The sequence below is a fragment of the Drosophila elegans genome, unplaced genomic scaffold (genome assembly GCF_018152505.1).
Source record: "Drosophila elegans isolate 14027-0461.03 unplaced genomic scaffold, ASM1815250v1 contig_520, whole genome shotgun sequence".
Taxonomy (NCBI): Eukaryota; Metazoa; Arthropoda; class Insecta; order Diptera; family Drosophilidae; genus Drosophila; species Drosophila elegans.
The window spans coordinates 218,712-235,127 of record NW_024545903.1 but is presented as its reverse complement, the minus strand read 5'-3'; the positions used below and the strand labels follow the sequence as shown (position 1 = coordinate 235,127).

General features: G+C 38.1%; 2 protein-coding genes across 2 annotated transcripts in view; one reads left to right on the top strand and one right to left on the bottom strand.

Annotated features, from left to right (window-relative positions):
* LOC108143675 (protein flightless-1 homolog) overlaps window positions 1-16,416 on the top strand; it is a 93,734-nt gene that overhangs the window by 1,408 nt on the left and 75,910 nt on the right. The window lies entirely within an intron of this gene.
* LOC108143679 (serine/threonine-protein phosphatase PP1) lies at window positions 9,667-11,239 on the bottom strand. The gene has a single exon (XM_017268189.2). The coding sequence runs from the start codon at window positions 10,839-10,841 to the stop codon at window positions 9,885-9,887; it is 957 nt and encodes a 318-aa protein (XP_017123678.1). The 5' UTR covers window positions 10,842-11,239; the 3' UTR covers window positions 9,667-9,884.

Sequence of the window (16,416 nt, the reverse complement as noted above, 5' to 3'; positions counted from 1 at the left end):
AGGCATTTGTTTAAACAAAAACATGCTTGTAGAATAATGATGGATGCAGACAAAACATTCGACTTATGTGCGATGTAGTTGAAGTTTATATAATTAAGTAAAGTTAGAATAAAAAAAAAAGTTATAAAAATAGTCATTGAAGAAGGGAAAAAGTTGAATTTTAATTTTCTCGTAATAATGCTTAAGTCAGTAAAAATATTTCATTCAACTTCAGTTAACTACTTGAAACTGTGCGAAGTGGCTTGAAGGCAATTGTTTAAATAGTAAGATGCTTGTTATATAATGATGGATGCTGGCAAAACAATCGTTTTATGTTTGACGTGATAAAATTATGTAATGTAAGGAACAAAGAAGAAATTTCCTTAATAATTTGATTATGAATCAGCGAACAATTAATTTGTTTTTGCTCAGAACAAAACAAAAAAAGATTATTTGTACCCTTAGCTCTTTATCTAAACCGTATTGTTGCCCAAATATATTAAGCTATTAAAGTCAAATTAATTCTTTCTATAAAAGTTTTAAAAGTATTTAAATAATATTCAACCATGGTTTTTCGTATGATTTTGCATTATTTTCCTCTTAATTTTTGTATTGCCATCAAAATGTAACTAAGGCAAGGTCCTTTACTCACCTTAACCCAAACCTGTCACTCGACAGACTCAAGTCACAATAAGAACATTGCTGTGTTCTTCAAAATATGTGGGGTTGAAAATCTAGTTCAAGTGCTTGGAGAGTAATTAGTGAATGCAAGCATTTGTGTGTGTCATGTTGCCTGGAAATTGTGCATCAAAACATTCTTAATAAATATTTACGCACAAAAAAAGGAAACGAGCTCTCTCGCTGAGCAAAGAATTTACCTCAAGTGGACCCTCAAGTGGCTAAGAAAATTTAGGAGAGGGAGCTGTGTTAATTAAAAAACACCAAAACTATGCCGAAGGAATGGAAATTGCTTTTTAATATTTTCAACAAAATGAAGACTGATTTCCACTTTAAGATTAGCCGCGGAGGAGCAACTGTGCCTGCACCTACGCACTTGAGTGACAGACAGGGGTTAAGAGGTGCGGGAAAAGGCCCCTACCTGGCTATGCTCCATCTCTTTTTCCCGGATGACAGCAACTGTCACACGTTACGCATTAGCGTTCTTCCCTCTCCCTCTGATCCCTCGTCTACATCTTTTTTTTGTATATTTAGCTGGGGACTGGGGGCTTGTGCAATGTTTGTGTAAGTGTGTCGGATCGCACACAGCTGACACAACTTAACCCACCTCTTGCCGAAAGAAAGTGTGAATGAGATGCGAACTGCATTAGTAAATCGAGTTAAGTCGGGCTAAGTAAGTACTTTGCCCGCTGCACTTTCGTTAGCGTCATGAAAGTGTCAGAGGTGTTGGCTCTTATGGAGTTATTCCCGGAAAATGTGGGTAAACAGCTGCACTTACATCGGGTGATACCCAGAAAACGATATTCTAAACACGAATTACCTTACTCTATGGGTGTTGAATAAAACAGGATCTTTCTTTTTGTTTAACATTTTTTTTAATACTTGAACAACTTACACACACTGTTTACTTTAACCAAAATTAAGAAATAAAAAAAAATTAAAGATGATAGAGTTTTCCATCCAAAAGAAATACTTATTTAGAAAAATAGTTTTACTTAAGAAATATTTATGTACTTTGATATGAGGTCCATTATGCTTTTTTATTTGTTTTTAACATGCACCTTTCAAATATATACTTTTGTTAATAATTCAAAAAAAAGTAATATGCCCATTTAATTGAACTAGTTTCCAATTTATAAATTTATTTAGAGGAAAACTGAATAACTGAGTTCCAGGGTTAACTTTTGTTATACAAACTTACCATTTCTTTAATGTACATTATTACACCACTTTACTCCGTTGAAAAATTATCGCTTTAGTAAATTCAGGGTCTCACCTTAACTCTGGCTGAAAAAATTACCGAATTTAGTCTCGTATATCCTCCATATCTTTTCCATCTCACCCACAACTATCTGCTTAGCCATTGGCCATTAGACCAGGCCGCTCCCAATCCGAAAACTATTTGAATGCGAAATCTGTTTGTGATGTGAATAATTCCACCACATTACACACTTGCCTTCCCCTCGTTTTCCCCTGGATTCACCGCTTTTCAGTTGCATTTGTGGTGCACATTTTGCTAGGCAAGTGGTTGCATTTCGGTGGTTTCAAACGGCGGTTTCGGCGGTTTCGTTTGGCTCTCGTTTCGCGAAAGTTGATTTGTTTGAACTGATTATGGGCATGTTCGGTGCGGTTTGCTTTGAGTCTCTGGTCCCGGATAATAGTTTTAAATAAGTCGGCGTCGGATTTAATTGGCCAAACTAATGTCCACCACATCGGATCAACGGCTATGCCTCACATCTGCCCACTCCAATTAGGCAAACTCGGTGACAAATAAGAGATGACATGGGAGACGTGACTTATCTGGAAAACACAAAGCCCCAATCCGAGGGGCTGAGTATCGTCATCTTCATCGGGTCTTGATGTCATTCTGTCTGCCCGGTGTCAGTGGGCATTAAAAACAAAACAAATTTGGTCCATCCTACTCGTGCTGGGAAATGCTGTGAAGTTTTCCCTGTTGCCCAACCATCTTGCAGATGCCTACACCTGTCGGCCGACTAATTTATATCTGGTAGATAAAACATCGCATGACATGTGGTCCATCTATGTATATATAAACACACTCAGAGTTATGGCCAGAGTTGACCAATATGAAATCATTAAACAACGGCCATAGAAAAGATGACGACAGGCAAACAAATTTGTTTAGAGCCTCGGTAATTTGCATAATTGAGTTGGAGTGTGGGGCATTGTATTGGGTTACAGATCCCAAATAGCTGATAAATAATAAAGTGCTGGGCTGGCAAGGTTGGTGACATTTTCCTCGGAACTCGGACAGATCTTTGAGTGATTGAGTTATGGTTGAGATTTTCAAGAGATTTTGTGGCATTAGGGTTTTGTGTTTTATGGCCATGTGCGTGGGGACAATTAAAAATTTTATGCAATATTGGTTTTCATGTTTCGTGTTTTTTTGGTAGGTTTAATGTTTAGATGAAAGATATAAAAAAATTATGCTAGAAACGGACTATATAATTATTGTAATAAATAAATAAATAATAAATAACATATCATAATATAGAATAAGAAAATATATTTACGTAAAGCCGTAGCCTAGTTTTACACTTAAGCTTACAGAGTACAATTAAATAAATATTTACCTAACTTTAATAGCACGCAAAGTAATAACTAAAAAAACAAAAAAAAAAATTTAACATTTAAATTAAATTATATTTTTTTTTAACTCACTATCTGATTTATGGACTTTAGCTAGCTTTTTTACTAGTTAGTAATTAACGTTTATAAGCCATCGTTTCGTTAAGTATTGAATTCAAAGAACCACCTCTGCAAAGTCATTACTTCGAACATATCCTTTTGCTATAACCGTCGGAATGATCTATTCCACGTCCATCGAAACTACTTCGTTTTAGACTGAAGGGAAACTGAAAACCTTCCATCACAGTTAACTGCTATTTTATGGACTCCCCCCTCAAAGATATAATTTCTGAGTAATCAGAAACTGGCCATTCAACCCATCCATCTGCCCACAACGATTACACAATTTGCATCCGCCTCACGTCCAGTTGGAGTGTCAGGATCTCGGGACTCAGCTACTGAACTCAAGCCAAAGCCAAAGACCAAAACAAAACCGAACTCGAAACCGAAACCAAATAGAAAACTGCGTTAAATTATGATAAAGTCGGGTCCGCACACAAAAAAACCCATTCTCTCCATCGGTCTTTCTTCGCTTTACATATTTTCCAGCCGCCTCGACCGCAAAACGAACTGACCAAATGGCTCAGACAGACGGCGGGGAAAACATTTTGCCATTTTGCTAAATGCAGTTTGGCTGCAGATTAGTGCGAGTTGATTATTTACTTTGGCTTCAAATTGTGCAATGCAAATAAACGGGGAGCCAGCCGCAGCATTATTATGTTAATGGCAACGAAATGCAGTTGCAGTCGCAGTTCTCGGTTTGTTGAACGTGTTGCCCATGCGGGTCGTAAATTCAACTTCAACTCCAACTCCAACTCCACTCCGACTGAAAGTTTCCAGCAAAAGACCAAAGTCAGCGCCAAAAGGCGAAATGCAACGCAGGCTAGCCGATGCATGTTGATTACTTTTATTGCTATTGACAAAACTCGGGGGAAATGCCAATGCAAAACTCTTGCGGCGGGTAATTCTTTTGTAATTGACCAGCTGCCGTTGGTTTTTCCGTCCTAATTTCCGACTTGTTATTTAGCTTTTTCTCGAGGCCAGCTAACGTTGCCAAAAATAGTGAACGTACTCTGTTGATTTGTGGGAATTTTATCGTTTAAATATGGCTGTATGATGAGGTTTGGTACATTTAGCATTTCATTACCATACTTTTGTATGCATTAAACAATATTATTGTTAAATTGTATTTCATAGAATTTGTAGTAAAATTGTTTAAGTAAATAAGAATAATAAATAAATACATTATTTTTTATAGATCTTATTCAAAAAAGCATATTTAATAAATCACCCCACGCTAAATTCTTTCTTTGGCAATATATTATCATTATAAATTAAATATGACTGAAACCCCATTGGTTTGGTAAAATAAACAATTTATTACCATACTTTTAAGCATTTAAAATATTTGATTATTAAATTATATTGCGTATAATTTGTTGAAAAATTGGTTAAGTAAATAGGAAAAATAAATGAAATAAATTATTTTTGTATGCCATTATTTAACATCCCACCCTAAATTCTTTCGTTGAAAATCCATTATCATTATAAGCAGTGCTCCACCTTTATCTTTTTTTAACCTGTATCTTTCAACATTTTCGCACATAAATCTTCTGCCTTTTGTATACCAAACACGTCGTGGGTGATCTTCCTTTTCTTCGAGCCACACAAAAGCGCATTCAATGATTGATTATCTTCCTATAATTTATTAATTTGACACCCGCGCACGAAAAAAAAAAAAAAAAACTAGACGGGTTTTGTGAATATTTTAAAAATCAATAAATTATTTCAATCATTTTTGCGCAAAGAAAAAATTAGTCAAAAGAAAAGAAGAGGGAGAAAGTTGCATGATGATGCGCCCGCATTCGCATAAGCAGTCAGAAAAGAGGGAGTGAGTAGAGAAATGATTTCTGGCGACTCATGATAAGGCTTACAATAGTCCCGGGAATTTATCTTGTCCTGGCAATCGCGTTCGATTATTAACCCCCATAAACAAGGCCCTCGCTTTAATGGCGACACAGTAGCCCTTAACCCCTCGTTGCCTTCAACCCCACTCCAAACCCACAGACATGTGGTCCAGACTACTCTTTTTCATTACCATGTGCCACAGTGCACCTTATCCTTACACTGAAAAAATAGGGTTACTTAAAATTATATTTTATCAGCAAAAAAATCATAAAAATTGGAAAAAATTCATTAAAAAGGAATGTGATACTTTTAAAACAATTCTTATGATTATTATGATTATTTTATTTGAGTTTTTATACAAGTTTCTTTAATAAGGTGTACTTATAAAGTTTATTATGTTTACAACCAAACCATTTTTCAACAGAACTATTTTCGTGATCAAAGTTTTGTTACGTAAAAATCCTCTTTGTTTGTGCACTGTGTGCTCTTCTAATAAATGTTTTTCAATTTTCATTGTGGTTAGTAATTTTTCTCCTCTGCTCATCATGCAAGTTCATTGTTGTTGTCTGCGGCTTTTCGTTGAAAATAAGGAAAGCAATGGGGAAAATGCTTTATCATCGACTGGAGGCCAAGGCCTGAGGTTCGCCTTTGTTGGCTTATTGAGCCATAACTGCAACTTTATTTGTTCTTTCTATCGTTACAATTTTTTTGTGGTTTTCCTCATATTTTTTTTGCTGATTAATCATGCTTTTTTGGTGTGGCAGCTGTTCTAATGCCGGCGGTGAAAGTTAATATTTCTTATTTTGATAACTTAATTAAGATTTTTGTGAAAACTAATTGATAGTAATTTGAAGTGGTTATGTTGTTTGTTCGGTAACATTTCACATTATTTTTATTTTGTTTTGGCTTAAAGAGCTAATTTGTCAAACCTATTTTAAAAAACTTTACTTAACTGCAAACCGTTCCCAAAATTCATAACACTAATTAAAAAAAAAAAAACAATTGGTTTTCATTAATTTTCTGCTACCTGAATTTTTACTACATTTTCAGTAAACCCCCCAGCTGTTCTATCAATATTAGGCAACGCATCATCATCTGGCATAATTTCTCCTGTAATATCCATTCCTTGGCCACCAAAAACCAATTGGCAAAGTCATCATTTTTCACGGTATGCCAAAGGCACCCGCTTATCCTGTCAAAAATGTTTTTTTTTTTTTTTATATTTTAAATTTCCCCCTTAAAAAAGGAGCAGCAAGGTGACCAAGCTAATGCCATGTCCTACCATTATATTCCAACGTTTATTTTGTGCCGTCTCACCGAACCACAAATGTTATAAATCATTCTGCTGGGCATATTTTTAATAGAGTTGTTACTTGTGTTTTCATTTTGTTGGCATTTTTTCGCCCTTTTTCGGGGTCGATTGCGGTTGATTTTTTTGTGTGTTAATTAAATGCCAGACTAGTTTGCGTTTTTGAAAAGGGTTTGATCTTTGTAATCTTTTAATTAGCCAACATAACTCCTTTCCCCCCATTCGTTTGCCTAACCTTATCTCTGTTTCTTTTTTTTGCAGGTGAGTGAACTTGCGGAGGGACAACAAGCCAGTGAAATGATTCAAGTTAGAAAAGTTTATAATCAACCTAACAACGGAAAAAGAGGAAAACCATTCGTTGAGCAAAGTCAAATCAAGTGAAAATCTTTTCACACCCAGAGATATACAATAGAGAAAGACGATGCCGGATAGGGAAGGATTTCCTTTTCTTTTGCCTCAGACTTCACTTTCGCCCGGCAAACAAAGCGGTTTTTGTGTGTTTTGAGTGACAAAACCGCAACAGACATTGACTTTCCACTGGTTTTCCTCTCCGGGGTCCCAGAAAACTTTAAAGAACCGAAGCCAGGAACATTGTCATCATCATCATCAGCATCAGGCAGCCCAGCATTTCCTTCCGCTTGTTAAAGGAGGTTTTATTTGGGGATTTTCGGGGAAGGAGGCTCAAGCTTCTTTCATTTTTTTGCAAGCGTCACATTTGACGCCCCACAAAAAAAGGGGATTAAAGGGAAAACTTGCGGCCGGAAGGGGTGGCTTTTCGAGGGTCTACTGTAACTACCTCTCGGCATATGGTTGAGTTGGTTTTGGCTTTCGGAGCTCCACATGATTGATGGTTCTTCTATGGCCCATGCATTGCCCTTTTTTCCCCACACTTTGGTTTTCATCTGCACCTGTTGTCACACCAGTAAACTGGAAAAGTTGCTGAAAAGTAAGGAAATGCCTTGAGGAGCTCTATAAAAATGGAACAGTCCATAGGGAAATATCCCTTATAACGTTTATCATTGCCATTTCCTTTTGGGTTTATTATTCCTTCGAAAAGAGACCCCTAGGAAATGGAGATTATATGCCTATAATACTTGGGGTGGTTAAGCTGAAAATCCAGCTTTCTGTTGCAATTGTGCATTGGATTATTCTTTAAAGAATTTTCAAAGTTTCATGTTTTTGAGCTTCATTTAAGTAGGGCATAGTTTCGATTCTTTATTGACATTTCATTGACAGATGAGTTCCGTCAAGAAACCCTTTTTTTTAACACCTTTAAAAAAGTTCCGTATGTTGCGGCTTAACTTTCCCTTTTGCCTCACCCATTTTTCCAGTTTTCCGATGGGCTACTCCCGACATGGAAAACATCTCTAAATCTCTAAACAAGCTGCGTCTCATTTCTCAGTTCTCGACTCTCTACTTCCGAGACTTGTACGTCAATGTCAGACTTTGACAGATGCCAGCCGGCAGAGAAAGGAGAAAGGAGCTGAGAAAAAAGCCGAAGCATGGATTTACTTTTATTTTATTACTGTCATTGTAGCTCACTCGCTGCTTCTTTAAGGGAAAACCTTTGGGTCCAAGGCTATGGGGGTGGTGAAAGTGGGACGAAAGTGGGAGGAAAGTGGGCTGATGGTTGGCTTCCATTGCCGTTATGTGGCTTTTGCGTAAGGATACAAGCTCCGCTCATGGCTGTCGTTATCCCTTTGGCTGCTTTATCATCCATCTGTGTTCCCTGGCTTTCTCCCTTCTTTGTTATCTGCTGTTTAGTCAGTCGGCGGGGCGATGGGTGTGTTTTTTGGGGAGAGGGGGGAAGAATGAAAGTCTTTCGTCCTGCTCCTTCGACTGGCAGCTTTTTGGCAAGTCGTAAATTAAAAATGGCTTAATATGTAAATCCTTGCAGCTCCCTTGCATCTCGCTCGCTCCGTCTAGCTCTGGCTCTTTCGCTCAGATTACTTTTGTGGATATTTCAGCTTACGCCTGTCCCTGTCTTCCCTGTCGTCCATATCTCTGCATCTCCATCTTTTTCTCGGACATGCTGCATCCATTGTGGGGTTAATGCTGCTGTGTCCTTTCAACCCCACACATCTGCTTATTTGCCCGGTTGTTTTTGTTTTCCTCGGCTGTTGCGACACTGATATGCTTGTGTTGTCATTAGTCAACAACCTCGTATGGATATATGCCAGTGAGTCTCCTTGTTGTCATTTTTGTTGCAAACATAACTTTTGGTGAAACTTTGGTGCTTACAAAATTGAATTTCAGTTGGGAAAGGGAAATTAAAGCTTGAATATTCAATTGTCAGTGACATAGACATATAAATTATCTTTTTTAATGTATTAACTTCGCAGGTTTCCTCTTTTACTACCTCTATATAGTTCAAGTTGTCACATAAGCCACGACCCATTCGCCCTTTCCTTACCCTATAAATTTGCATTAATGGTCACATCGCATCGTTCCAATTTTCCGAAATGGATTGCCATTAATTTATTCCCTTTGCAAATTGCAGTGTCATTTAATTTCCCACTTTTTTCTGTATTATTTTCCACACCAATTTGCATTTCCCTCAGTATGCATGTGCGTGTTGTAATGCATTTTAGTAATTATTTTAGCTGCTTTTCACTTTTGTTGAGGGCAGTCATTAACATTTGAGCTGGGCGCTAGGAAATGGGTGGCGAGGGGACTGGGAATTTGTCAACATTCCTTGCCAACTTTGCTATAATTTAATTGCCTTTATGACTTTACTAGATGAAAATTAATGATTATCATTCATCAAATTAATATATATTACTTTGCCCATGACAACACGAAAAGAAGAAACCGACGCTTTTTTCTAGACTATAATTGCTGATGAGATGAGATACTTTTTAATGCATTTTTCGATTAATTGTATTGTAATTGTAGCAGTTAATTATATTTTAATATGCGATACTTTGTGGTAATTGCGTGATTTTGTTTTGCGGCTTCATACAAAGTATGAATTCCTTAATAAGATGACTATTTAATTATTATCATGAAAGTATTTAAATTGAACTTATACATACTTCAGTTCTAGTTTAGAAATTAAACTAAAAAGTATTTAGTATGGAATTAATACTTATAATTATTTTTTCTGTAGTTTATTTTCAATGCACACTTATTAAAACCAAACTTTTGGTGTTTTTTTTTGGGTGTAGTAATAGACACATACAAAAGTAATAAATTTGGCTATGAGTTGCAGAAGTTTTTGGCTTACTTAAATAAAAACATTAAAATTACAATCGAAGTGTATAATGAGATTTAATAAAATTCACTATACATGCATTTACGGGTGGAGTTAGTAAATTGAGGAAACTTGACATAACTTTCCTCTTAATTAAATACCATTCGCTCACTTTTTGAAAACCTTGTCCTTCGGCCTCTGAACACGAAAGGTGCAGAGAAGATTCTCGTCGATGCACAGCATCGCCCCGGCATTATCGAACTCCCCGCAATAGTTGGGGGCCGAGAAAATGGTGATCAACTGGCGCTTGGCGAAGAATTCGTAGCCATCCTCGACCACCTGGTGACCCCGGCAAATGAGGTTGAGTCCGAAGCGGTGCAAGAAGGCACTGACCACATCGGAACCGAAGGTGTGGCTCACACCCCGTTCGTTGGGAGCCCAGCCCATAATCCGCAGGTCCGGATCGGACCAAAGGATGTCGCACACCAGTCCGGACTCAGGGATCTCGATGGGTCGCTGGATGTTCCTTATTTGCTGCATGCTAAAGAGATGGGGACTCAATCCGCCGTGGCAACAGAAGATATTGTCCTCGATGATTGCCGCCAGCGGCATGCAATTGTAACAATCGACGAAAGTGCGCCACAACTTAACCGTATGGCGCCTCTTGCACTCGTCGTAGAACCCGTAAAAGTGATTCAAGCTGGAGCACTCGTGGTTGCCCCGCAGCAGGTAAAACTTCGATGGGTGCTTCGCCTTGAGGGCCAAAAGCAGGGTCAACGTCTCGATGGACTGCTTGCCTCTGTCCACATAATCGCCCAGCAGCAGATACACCGAGTCCGGCGGATACCCATTCGACTCGAAGTACCGCAGCAGATTCATGTACTGTCCGTGAATGTCACCCAGTAAATTGATCGGTGCTCGGATCTCCAGCAAAGTCGGCTGGCTCAGCAGGATCTCCCTCGCCAGGGCACACACCATCTCGATTTCGCGGGCAGACACCTGGATGACGCCTCCGAGGTCCCCCGCCAGCTTTAGTTTCGCGATGATCTGGTCCAGGTTGATGCCATCATCGTACCTAATACTGCGACCTTTGTACTCTACTGCCCTGCTTGTAATCTTCTTCATTACTACTATTTGGCAAGGCTCTTTGCGGCTACTTTGAATTTCAACGCCGTTTCAGAAGTGGCCCGGATTATGTAGTGTTTTATTGTCTATTTCGTTTGGGGAGTTAAGGGGGAAATACTTTTTGAGTTATATTTGTTGTCAATGCTTTGAAGCATTTTTAAATTAAAGACCTGATAAAGTGCCAAGTGCTTTGCGTTTTCTTGACAAATCTCGGCTAAACAAAAAGCATTCCAAAGCACATAACTGTCATTCAATCAACTAAATTCGAAGCACCAGCCACGACTAAACGTCCCCCCCCCCGCCCCTTCATCTTTGTGTGAGCAATCGCATCCGTTGCTTTTATTTTTCAAATCAACATAATGGACACTTTGCCCGACGGCAGCATCATCCCGTCACCTCCCGCCCCCCTTTTGGCCACCACCCCTCCGGCCATGTCCATGCATACATATACATGTAAAAAAACACAAAGGCAACTTCAGTTTTTGGACTTTGACAGCTGACATAGAATGCAGAAAGCGAGCGACGCATTTTCGAGTGGGTGGGCCAACCCCCCTCGCCTCACCCTCTGGGGGGTGGATCTAGCCCCCAGCCACCGTTCTCCGCAGTGAGTTCTTAAGCCAAAACCTACCGCAGATGCAAAATGGTACGCTTTGTCCTTTTATCTTAAATTAAGAGTCTTATTGCACTGGTCATAAATATTAGTTATATCTTTCATAAATAATTTATTTCTTAATAACAAAATTAATTAATTAATTATAGTAAAGATTGTAGAAATCAAAACATGAGTAAAATAAAATATGTAAAAAAATTAATTTGTGTATGATAAAATTACATTACATTAAAAATATTATCAAAATGTTTATCATTAAAATATGACAAAATGCAATTGTGGTTTATAACAATACTGTTATTACTATCTTCTTATTCTGATGCCAGGTCGATAGTCCAAATAAAGCGCCACAAAATTGCCAACAAATGTGCAAATTCTATAGTTATTTTTCACAGTGCTTGTCATTTTCCTAACTGCAACTCGGAGTGTTGTTGTTGCTGCCGCTGTTCGGGCCTGTTGTCATGGCAAGTGTCACAACAGTCGCCTGCATTTTGTTGATTTTACGAGCATGTGACAGGCTGAGATTCTGCGAATGCATCAACCCTGAACCGAGGAAGGGAAATTGGAGGGGGGATGCGGGGGAGTCGGAAGCGGGCGACAAATGTAAGTCGTGTGATTAGTAACGGATTCCGCAAAAGGGCGCTGCGGAAAAGCGGTTGGGGTAGCCCCAAGCACTCAGAACCTAGACCCACTCTTCTTTTGGACTTCATCCCTGATCCATCAAGTTGACAAGAGCATACATATCTGCCCACATAAGAGCATTCTTTGATGAGGATTATTTTTGCACATCGCCTTGACACAGCCGTTGTTGTAACCACCCGCAATTTCAAAGACTTTTAGATTACATTAAAGTGTGTAAATTTATTATTATGCAGACATTATAACAAAGAATTTTAATTATATTAATTTTCTTTGAAGGGAATTTGGGCTTTACCAATTGTTTTTTCCTGTGCTCTTACAGTTTTGACTGTTTTCTTGTCTAAATCTGAATTGCGTTAATAACAGAGATTCAAAGACATAAATGTTCATAAAAGTTTTCATGAAGGTCTTTTGCAGAATTTTTTTAACTATGTTAAATTCATGCAAATTGTAATAATAATAATAATTTAAAGAGGGTAGTTTTTAGTCAGTGATGATATATATTTTCTTAATATAAATTATCCTTATGTTGTGCAAGTAAATATGAAAATATTTTACACGAAATATTATCTCTGCACTTTGTATTAAGAGAAAGGAGAAAGAGGATGGAGGTTACTATATTTGGATGAGCGGCTTCTGTTTCATATAGTAAACACAGCTGGACTATTTCTTTTTCGTTTATGTTGGCTTTCAGATGAGTTTTTCCTTATCAAATGCACTTCTCTCCTACATTTCACATCTCCCTCGCACACTTTTGTCATCTCTTTCTGCCGCGCTCCTTACTCTGCGGATGATATTGTTGATTTTGGATTCCCGCACACATGGATACACTGAATTTTTTGATTACTAAAAACCAACAAGTTTAAATTAAAAAAAAATCTTTTTTAACAAAGTTGGCTTAATTAATTTTTCTGAATTTATCTGAATTATTTTATTATTATCTGAATTCAACTGAAATATATTTACAAAATTAACCTCCAGTTTCAGAAATTTGCTTGTGTTAAACATATATTATGTTTAATAACTACAGTAGTTCTCAGTGTATCAGCAGTAGCTTTGTATATCTTTCGCTCCTTTTCTTTGTCGCTGTAGTTGTTAATTGCTTGCCGCTACTTTCTTGAACTCCCCCTCTCTCTCTAGTGCTCTATACCCCTCTCTTTCTTCGGTTAATCACTGCACACATCAATGCGGTAGTTGTTGTTGGCTTTGCTTAATGGGTTTTTATTTGTTTATGCATGTATGAGTACGAAGATGAGGGATGCCCCCTGCTGACCACTCTTCTTCTACATCTACATCCCTTTCTATTTATCTTGGATATAGTCGACGCTTCTTCAATTTTCCAGACCCATGGGAATTTTTACAAATGTTTTGAACGACAAGTGCTCTTTGTAAAAGAGGGCGGTGGGCGGCTAGAATTTCGAAATTGTTTATACTTAAATGGGCGTGACAGCAAAAGTTCTTTTTGATTTTTGCCCTCTTAACTTTTGTTATTAATTATTTGTTTGTTTGGCCTTTTGAAGTTTTTGAATTTTTTTCAAGGAGAAAAAAAAGTTGAAAATAGAAAAATCGTTTGTTTATATGATTAATCATTTGCGTGGAGTGCTCTACATTTTTAAAATGGAAAAACTTAGAAATAATAAACAGCAAATAAAAACGTTTGAAAAATATGATTTCTTGATATTGTTTTACTTTTACTGTCAAGTTTTAAGCAAAATGAAATATTTCATTTTAATTTAACAAGCATTTACTTTGCAATGACTCAATTTACTTTGTCCACTGAGAATACAATTTTCTCTCAGCCTTCATAACAAACCATCAATCAAAGTCTTTGACCATTTCGCGTCAAAACTCCAAATCAATTAAATATTTATTGATGGAAAAATTCGGAAATAAATATAGAATTTCTCTTGCAATTTTCATCCCCACACATCCGATAGAAAACATCAAATACATCTGTATACAGTTACAAACTTAATTAACATTGGAGCGAAGGGAAAATGTCATTTCATAATTTCGATTTTTGACGTTTGCCAGGGTGCGATGGATGCAGTTTTTGCGGGCTGCGACTAATTAACACATTTATGGAGTGACAAACATGATGTACAGACATAGGGCGAGTGGTTCCTACTGCCCTCATAAATGCACGATCTGTTCCTGCTTATTGGTAAACCCACTCGAATGACCCCGGGCATTAACATTTGTTGCTGCTTTTGTAATTATGCACAAACCGAAAGGGACAACTGTTGACATTTTCAATTGTCCTCATTTATTGCGACCCCAAAAATGTTTGCTAATTAAGCAATCAGATAGTTGTCGCTTTGGTAATGAAAGTTTTCAAGGGAAAGTTGGTAAGAGAGAAAGGACCAATATTAATTACTACACAAAATCATTAAGTGTGATTGAACTAAATGTAGTAGTTTTAAACTAATGTTACTTGACGTTCAAATGAACTGACTAATGAAGTAAAGATCTTGTACTTTAAAAAATGTTAAGCCCAAATGAAACAAAAGATCCTTTTTTGGTAAAAAGCAAAGTTCCGGAATCCCACAGTGGGGCGGACAAAAGGTCGAGAGTTCAACGCAGAGATACGGACAAAAATACGGACGGCGAGACGTGTGCCGCCAAAGCTTTTATAGCTGTCGCCGTTCACACAATGCGGTCCGAAACAAATATAAATCAACTCCGGAGGCTGAGGATCCCCCACCACTTTTCACTTTATGCCGAGAAACAAAAGATTCCGCCCGAGAAAAAAAAAAGAAGGGAGATAGTTGCTGGTTTTTGTTTATTTATTCATTGATTTTAATACACTGCCGCAGACAGGGGAGTGAAAAACTCCTTGTAAATGGAAATGCATTTTCGATAAAGCATTGGAAATTGATTTTACCCCGCCAACACCTTTTCGCCCCTTCCCTTCCCTTTCCTTCCGACTAATTGTGACTGCGTGTGTGTGACGTTGGGTGGCATTTCATTCTTCGTTTTTGGGAGCTGCTTTGTTTAGTTCTCATTGATTTCCAGCTGTTCTCCCCGCTGCTTGTTCGAAATTAATTTTCCCTCTAAACGGATTTCCATTGTAATTTTATTTTAATACTTCTTTTTTTGTGGCTGCTGCAGTTGTTGGGTGTTCCCGTTTTATGGTTATTTTTATGTTTTAATATTTATGGTTTTTAATGTTCCATATTTAGTGGTTTCGTCTGACTGCCGCTTTATACACGAATCTCCTGTTTCCGATCCCCACCCCCCACTTCAAACAGTGCCTGTTTTATAGGCTTGTTCTGCAACGGAAATTGATCGTAAAATCCCACACTGACTCCTAAAAAAGTTCACACGCTGCAGGAGAATGACGTGGAGGAGGAATTATTTGGCAGCGGGTAAAGAAACTAATCTTTTTTCTATGAATAATGGGATTAAATACTTGTTAAGTGAGCATTGATGATTTGGCCAGAGGAATCAGGTATTAGACTCTAACATCAACAGTATGTTTAACCGTATATTTCAATAATAACATGATGAAAATCAAAAGAATCGAGAACCTTTCTTGAACTACTCAAAATATTTCTCTTTCTTCTCTAGTTGATCCCTTCAAAGTAAGGCTCCTTCTTGGTTGTTTGCACTTAGCCAACTGGAGTGTAAACAATAGAAACCAAAAGAGAAGAAAATGTAGAAGCACTGGCCATAAAAGCAAGTGCAACACTTGATCAGCTTAAATCAAACAAAATGAGGAATAACATTTTCACTCACACTTTTTCGCATTTCCACTCACTCACTAACAAGTCAAGTCAACTCGACATGTCGGTTGGTGGAAAAGTGGGTGGAAAAGGGGCGGAAAAGTGGACGGGGTGCGGTCGTTGAACGTCCAAGTCGGTGTACTATATGTCTCTTTGTGCGCCACTAGGGGAACTGTTATATATTTTCCAAACATTATAGCACTTTACACTTTTCACACGCTAAAATAATATTTTTGCAGGCTGCAGAAAGAGGGGTGGGGTGTAGACTTCACGAAGGAAGTGTTTACTCTACTCCATTTGGCCAAAACCGTCTCCCCATCTCTTTCCCTTAGCCTCTGCCCTTCTCTTTCTTCTGAGTGGGGGCTGTGCAAACAGCAGGAACAGCAAAGGGAAACAAAAGCTGAGGAGCTGCGCCAAATGTCAAGTAGCCGTCAATTAGACAGGGCGACATGGGCACCAAAAGAAGCTCCCTGAAGGAAGGGAGCCCTTTGGGCCAGGTCCCAAGCAGCCAGTGAGCTGGGACAGTTTTGTTAACCGCAATTGGGCACACAGGACGGGATGAATATCCCCTAGTTTCAAAAATGGGCCTGTGATGGTACAT